The 7057-nt window shown below is 42.8% G+C and overlaps 1 protein-coding gene across 2 annotated transcripts in view; it reads left to right on the top strand.

Annotated features, from left to right (window-relative positions):
• The first annotated feature begins 940 nt into the window (after positions 1-940).
• The window catches only part of DPH6 (diphthamine biosynthesis 6), a 214743-nt gene continuing 208626 nt past the window's right edge, over positions 941-7057 (top strand). For both annotated transcript variants that reach the window (XM_086463379.1, XM_086463378.1), the window contains exons 1-2: positions 941-963; positions 4957-5051. In XM_086463379.1, the coding sequence (XP_086319505.1) occupies positions 941-963; positions 4957-5051 (118 nt within the window). The remainder of the gene's footprint in view (positions 964-4956; positions 5052-7057) is intronic.

Below are 7057 nucleotides of genomic sequence, written 5' to 3'. Positions count from 1 at the left end.
CAGTGAGGCTGCCGGGAGGTCTCTCCTGCTCCTCCTGCCTCGGCCCCTCCACACGGGCTGCTGGGGGACACCGCGGCGACTCGGACGGGGCCTCCTTCACCAACCTCCCAGAGAGTCGAGGGGAAGGCTGAGGGAGCGCCGCTTTCTCGCCCACCGCACCCAACCGGCCCGTGCGCCACCCGCCGCGGGCGAGCACCTGGCGCCGCCCGGCTCACCGAGCACCTTCCCAGGGGCGGCTGGGCGCGCCCACGCCGGACGCCGGCTCCCGCAGCCCCGATTACGACCGTCCCGCGGAGGCTTCGGAAGCCCCGCAGCATTTCCTCCCCTTACAGCCGGCCCTGCCGGCCTCCCTCCCCCGGGCCGCGACTACGTCCCGCAGTGCCTCGGGCAATCACCCGAGGGGAAGGGGCGGACCGGCCACCTCCCTCGGCTGGCCCGCGCCCTACACAGCAATTGCTTAGAGCAGATCCGTTGCTATTCGCAGTAGATAAGAACGAAAAGGGCGGGCAGGGCACAGGCAGCAGGAACGCTGCAGCCGTGCCTCCCTCACACAGCGGGCGGCCCGCCCGGGCCTAGCAGCGCGGCCGCCCTGCCCTCCATAGGCGTCCCCCGCGCTGCCTCCGCGGCCGCGCCCCTCTCCCCGCCCTCATCTGGGACGCGCCCGGCCCCCACCGTGCCGGCGGGCCGGCGGGGCCGCGACAGAGGCAGCATGTCTCCCCCGAGCACGGCGAGGCGGCAGGCTGCTGTGCCTCCTGGTTGCTCAGGCAGTCCACCGGCCTGCCCCGGGAGGTGGGTCCACAGAGGGGAGGCGGCCAAGCGGTAGCAACGGAGGAGCCGGCGGCGTGCGCGGCCCGGGGTGGCCGGGCTCCTTTCCCGCTGCGTGTTGCAGCTGTCACGCACCTCCCTGTTACTGTCACCGCCCCCCGGCCCCGTGAGCAGCATGAGAGTAGTGGCCTTAATCAGGTAACGGGCTGAGGGAGCGCCCGTGTGGGCGAGCGAGCGAGGGGCGTCTTGCAGGCGGGGGGAGGCCGAGCCCGCCCGCCCGTGAGCCGTCTGGGGGTCGCGCTCCACCCAGCGCCGCCTCGGAGACCCGCCTGCCCCGGCGCCTCCTGCCGCCTGCCCTCCGTCCCTCTTTTCGCTCAGCTATCGGGCTCCGGTAGCGTCTTGGTCGGTGCCGGTGTGAGCCCGCCCCTGCCTGGGCGCAGGGTGAAGCGGTAACAGTTTCTCTTCTCCTTGTCCCTGATTGCCGGGACGCTCAAGAACTACCAGTCTGTTTAAAACAAACAAAAAACCAGAGCCCAAAACAATGTCTAAAATCATTTACCCCCGTCGGATGCTCCCAGGGCTCCAGCGCGGAGGCAGCCGGGCCGTGGGGAGGGACGGCGTGGCACGGCCGTGTCCAGGGAGTGCAGCCTCTGCCGCACGCCCTCCAGCTGGGGAGAAGTTCTGCCCGTTTGCACTTGAATTTCCAGGTGCTTTTCCTTATCAAGTATCATAACCTCTTTTAGGATAAATTTTCTGAACTCTTAAGGATAGATTTTCCCAGTGCGTCTTTTGAGAGATGAAGTTCATTTAGATAGTTGCAGTTGGATGCAGCCTTGTCGATCAGGGGCCACTGTATTTGTTCCCCCCACACTCCTGCTGCTTTTTTGTCAGTTTCTGCAGTTCTTGTACTGTCAATGGCTTTATTATTATTATGAGATTGACATTTTCTAACAAGGCCAGGTGTGTTCTTTTTTTGAGAAATAATAAGTAAAAAACAATAAGCTAAGAAACCTGTAAATGGAACAGGATTGTACAGATGTGAGCAGTGTATGTTTATTTCTGCGTGCAGTAACTATTTACTGAAGTCTTAACATCTAATGTATTAAATTCTCAGGCAATGTCTGATATCAAACTGTGTTGAAATTGGGGGTTGGCTGCAACAATTACAAATCATTCCAAACATCATCCAAAGAGGAAAACATACAGCAAATGTCATCAACGTTTTTCAAAATTTGCTTAAATAGAGAGTAGGAAAATCAGCCTTAGTGCTTTTTCTTGTTTTATGGATAAGATTTTGTCTTTCAGGTTTACTTATTTTGATATTTTCTAAGCAAAGGAATGTGTTAAAAGGCAGGATGAAACAAAATCCTAAAACCAGGTTTCTAACAGTTGCTGTTTTAATGGGCAATTTTACAAGGATGGATTTAGTTTCAGTAATCATTTTAAGAGAGTTTTAAAGAGACATCAAAGTCTCTGAAATCTTTGTAACAGAGCTAGCCTCAAAGATCAGAGGGGAAAAAAAGTATCTGAAAAGTGCTTCTTACTTTGGAAAAGGTCAGGATTATGTATAAAACTACTTTAACCTGTTTCTTTTCCTTGTGAAATGCTGGCCACACTTAAAGTTGATAGTCTTGCTTTAAGATGGTGTTTATGGGTATTATTTAAGGTATGTATTGTGTTTTGTGCTAAATATAGACATTTTAAAGCCAGTCTTATACCTGAAATACGATGTTTTTCAACTCTCTAATTCTTCTAGGATTTTCTTAGTGTAAATGGTTATGGTTGTCAATTTAAAGGAATTTTGCTCAGAAGTCTTTTATAGGCCCGTATCTTTAGGGTTACCTTTTTTATTTTTCTGCCGGTATTTTGTTTGTTCATAAGCCTACCTGTTTATACACCGTCGGCACTGTCAAAACTAACCCTGACTGTGGCTGGACTTCGTACAGTTCTCTACAAAAGGCCTTGTGTTTTTTCCTGTGATGAGTCCCCAGGCTACCTAAGTACCTGCCTTGATCTCCCTTACAGCTTTTTCCCTTCTTTCTCTCTCTTTTTTTTTTTTTTTTTTTTTTGTTGTTGTTGTTGTTGTTTTTGTTTTGTTTTGTTTTGTTACAGTCTATTAGACAACAGCCAGGTCGGGACTGTGCTGAGTCCACCTTCCTCCTGCAGCATGGGCTGTCTGGCTTCATTGGTTTTAACAGTCGTGTGTTTTACAGCTAGGTTAGAAGGCTGTGTAGGTGGGCACTGTTTTGTTTCTTGGTATGGTTAGTTTTTAGGGTCGTGGTAACAGTAATACAGAAGATAAATAACAGTATAGTAGCATGTGATCCAGTGACTATGAATTTCAATAAAGTAATTGGTGGTGCATTGTGGGAAATCTGAATGTAGCCTCATCTTAACAAGTCTTTTTTTTGGTGATAAATTAACTGAAAAGATTAATAATAAGATTTATTGTCGTGTTCTTTTCATTTTTATTTAAAAAAATATGTTGAAATGCTGTAAACAGCATAGGCAGTTATCTACTATCATTTTTTTTTTTCTGAAGTTGTGTTTGGAGTTGAAGTCAGAACTAGTGGGAGGCTTTTATTTTTTAGTATTAAATCATTCAGAATGAAAAGAGCCTTTGTCTCGTTACGATTCTGTTAAGCCTGAATTTTCACATTATGAGGTGAATGCTATGTACGTTTTCAAGCTATTGAGCACAGTATCCAGAATTAATGACCATATGATTTAAAACATTTTTTTCGTCCATGTATAGGTTAACAGAAGGTTGTAGGTATGCATGAGAGTAGTGTCAGGTAGAGATGGAACCGCGAATTAGGAATCTATTTATTATCTTATTTGCTTTTATAGCACTGAAACATACACAACTGCTTTATGAAAATCTAAGTACAAAAGGATGACATTTGATTTATACTATTTCTCTTTAGATTTGAGTTATACAGCAAATTAAGGTCAGCCTAAAGACTTTTAGCATGGATAAAAGCAGAAATTGAGGGGAATACCTGTATCGTTACATTCCTGTAATGCATTTTCAAGCTCTTGCATAGAGGGCTAGATAAAAGTGGAAACTTTGCGTTGGAAATGTTGAGTAAGTTTGTTAGTAACAGTGTAGTCACAAGGAGATCAATGTTCTGTTGTAGCAAGGACTGCTTGTACTATCTGTTCTGTCCATATCTCAATGACTAAGGCAAGACGCAGTTTTACAGAGCTGGTTTAGATCTCTGTTGTAGTTACTGCCCTAGACTGGTATTGTGCCTTGGCATTTAAGGAAGCTGCACAGAATCTCCACCTGCAGTTGTAGTTTGAAGGCTGTGAGTCTGCACGTGGATTCTGTAAGCAGTGTATTCTAGAGAACTCTTAGTTTTATTGTTAGGCTGTAATATTTCTTTTGGTAATGATTAAAATCCATGAAAAATGCTATATTTCAGTTACACCAGGAAAGCAGGATTCTTTCCTCAGTGATAGTGTAAAAGTTTCCAGAAGATCTTGAATGCATGTCAAAATTAATTGTATTCTCTGTGTTAGAGTATCATCTCTTGGCCTCAGAGAATACTGGTCTTTTGTTTTGTTTTCTTTTTTCTTTTTTTTTTTAATCAGCATCAATTATTTTTATTCGCAGTTACATGCAATAAAAAATTTGTACGTTCAATGCAATGTCAACTGAACCTACTGCCTGTCACAATTAAGCTTTTGAGAATGCGAAGTACCTTTAAAATGTTGAAACTTTAGGCAAAGTACCCTGTAAAGCATAAATGTTATTCCTGACATGACAGTCTTCATTGGAAAAGATTGCCAGTGCTGGCAGTTCTGTGGAGTAGATATGATTCTTTGTAATCCAGGTTATCTAGTATTGAGTACAGAGTAATTTCTCTGGAGTAGAAAACAGGCCTTGTTCTGAAGGGATTCCAGGGTAAGTGAAATCTTCATGTAACCTCGCAGATTAGTAGTAAGATACAGAACTGGGTGTGTGCCTTATGGATACTGTATGTGAGCACTATACATGTACAGTAAATGTTGTGTGGTGAAATAATTCTTTTCCTACAGCTAATACTTTGCAATCTTTTTTTTTATTATTTCAAAACTTTATAACCAGCTCTGATGGTAAAAATTTTTAAGTAGTTAGGCAGAAGTCACAAGGGGCTAAAACTTTTACCAGTATTTTTAATTGCCACTGTTTTCTTTTTCTTACAGTGGTGGGAAAGACAGCTGTTACAATATGATGCAGTGTGTTGCTGCCGGGCATCAGATTGTTGCTCTAGCCAATTTAAGACCTGCTGAAAACACAGGTATGAAAGCCCCATTTCTTATAGGAGATTTTTTTATATATGTATTAGAAACAATGGAGGCACAGCCGTGCCTGAATTAAGTTCCTTTATGTGTTTTATGTAGTTTTGTATATTGAAGGGCAATCTAGAAATCTGAAGAGGTACGAAAAAGAAAATGCTATGGAGACATATTGAATGTATTTTTCCTCAAAGGGGAAAAAACCGCTAGATGGTGAAGATCAGTAAAAGAAAGGCTTACACAATTTGAAAAAGGGAGAATATGAATAATCCTGATGATAAACAAAGGGACTATGTGAGTTCAGTAGCATAAGTAGTAAAAGGTGATAGAAGATGTCATCAACCAAACAAACGCTGTATTTCTAGTAGTGCTTTAAACTGGCATAAGTCATACTAGTTGCCAAAACATGCAGTTTTGCTGCTGCTCGTTTGTTTTTAGCCTTGTGTGTCTTCCTCCATTATTCTAGCCCAGCATTTGTGAACTGGATCGATGAACTGATCTGGGTCGGAATTGACCTTGATGCTCTTCTTTTTCGTGCCTTTTTCCTTCCTTTTAGCTTGGACCAGCCTAGGCTGCACCTAGACTTATTTCTATGAAATAGAATGGGAGAAACACAGGTAGTCTAAGTTAGTGGTGAGGTGAGGTGAGGGGGTGAGCTGAGTACTTCTGTGCTGGACTAGAGCATAAGCTGAATTTGAAGCGAGACTTGAAACGGAAGTGAGTTGTTTCCCAGTTGGTAGAGGAGAATGTTAAAGGATGTTAACATAGGTTAACTGTTCAGCATATGTTAAACAATTAAGCGTGATACCTGGAAGTTGTATGCTAGGAAGATACACAGCAAGTAAAGGGAAAAGGGACCTGCCATCACAAATGAGTCACAGGTGGAACTGGCAAATGCTAGGGACTCCAGGAACAATTTATTTTCTGGGGAGCTAGGACATAATCATCTCTAATCTTTTTGAAATACGTTGTCTTTAAACTAATTTATCCACATCAGAAATGTAGAATATTGTCATTAAAATCATAAAATGCTCTCTTTAAGTGTGTAGTTGGAAATTTTGTGGGAAGTTAATTGAGGTGCTTCAGGCGATAGCAGATTCTATGCCATTCATTTTATTTTATCTTGTACCACTGTTGCCTGGAGAGTCTCAGTTAATAAAAAACCTGTGTATTCTGAACTGAATATCAATTTAAAGACCTTGTCATATTCATGTATGTTGAAAAACACTGAGTTTTCTTTTAAATCAACTCTTCTGGTCTAGGTTTGTTAGTTGTGATTTTGGGCTTGGATTTGCCTATTTTGAGCAAAAGTGGATCCGTTGTATGGCATCGGATGTGACATAACTAATTTGTGACTTAAAAATTAGGTTATCTAGATCAATATTACAGACCTTTTCCTTTGAAAAATTTGGTACAGAGGCATACAGCAGAGATGCTTGATGTTTGTGTAAATTAAGAGAAGTTCCAAATTAGCATTAAAATAGTGATCTGTGATAGCTTTTAATAAATAAAGTGGAGATTTCACCAATAAGATCTATTGCTTTATCAATCTGTTTGAAAAGTTATCTGAAAGATTCTATATGTAAACGGTTCATCACATAGTTTGAAATTTAATTCTAATCCATGATGTCTGCATTTTAGCTGTTTTTTTTTTTCCTTGTCTGTTAGCTACAAACTGCTTGTAAGAAAATTCAGTTACATTTTTCTCCTTGTTAAGGAAATGGTGTCAGAGAGACGTTTTCATTTTGAACTTAATTTTTAAAAGGACTGAAGGTGGAAAGGGTCTGGGTAAAATAACAGCTTTCCTTTTCTTTTTGTATGTTAAGCAATGTCAAAACATATAGTGGTCTACTTTTATTCTACTTAAGCAGAAATAATCTCCTTTCTTCATGACCATGATAACAATTTTAACAGTAAAGATTTTGGAATTTTTGACAACCTATTGCTTATTCTCAGTGTTGGAGTGCATTCCAAATTTCTTGCTCTGTGTATGTTGAAATGCATACGG

Source organism: Leptosomus discolor, chromosome 3 (assembly GCF_034619465.1).
Source record: "Leptosomus discolor isolate bLepDis1 chromosome 3, bLepDis1.hap2, whole genome shotgun sequence".
Lineage (NCBI taxonomy): Eukaryota > Metazoa > Chordata > Aves > Leptosomiformes > Leptosomidae > Leptosomus > Leptosomus discolor.
The sequence above is the reverse complement of the archived record's forward strand: the minus strand, read 5'-3'. Positions and strand labels throughout refer to the sequence as shown.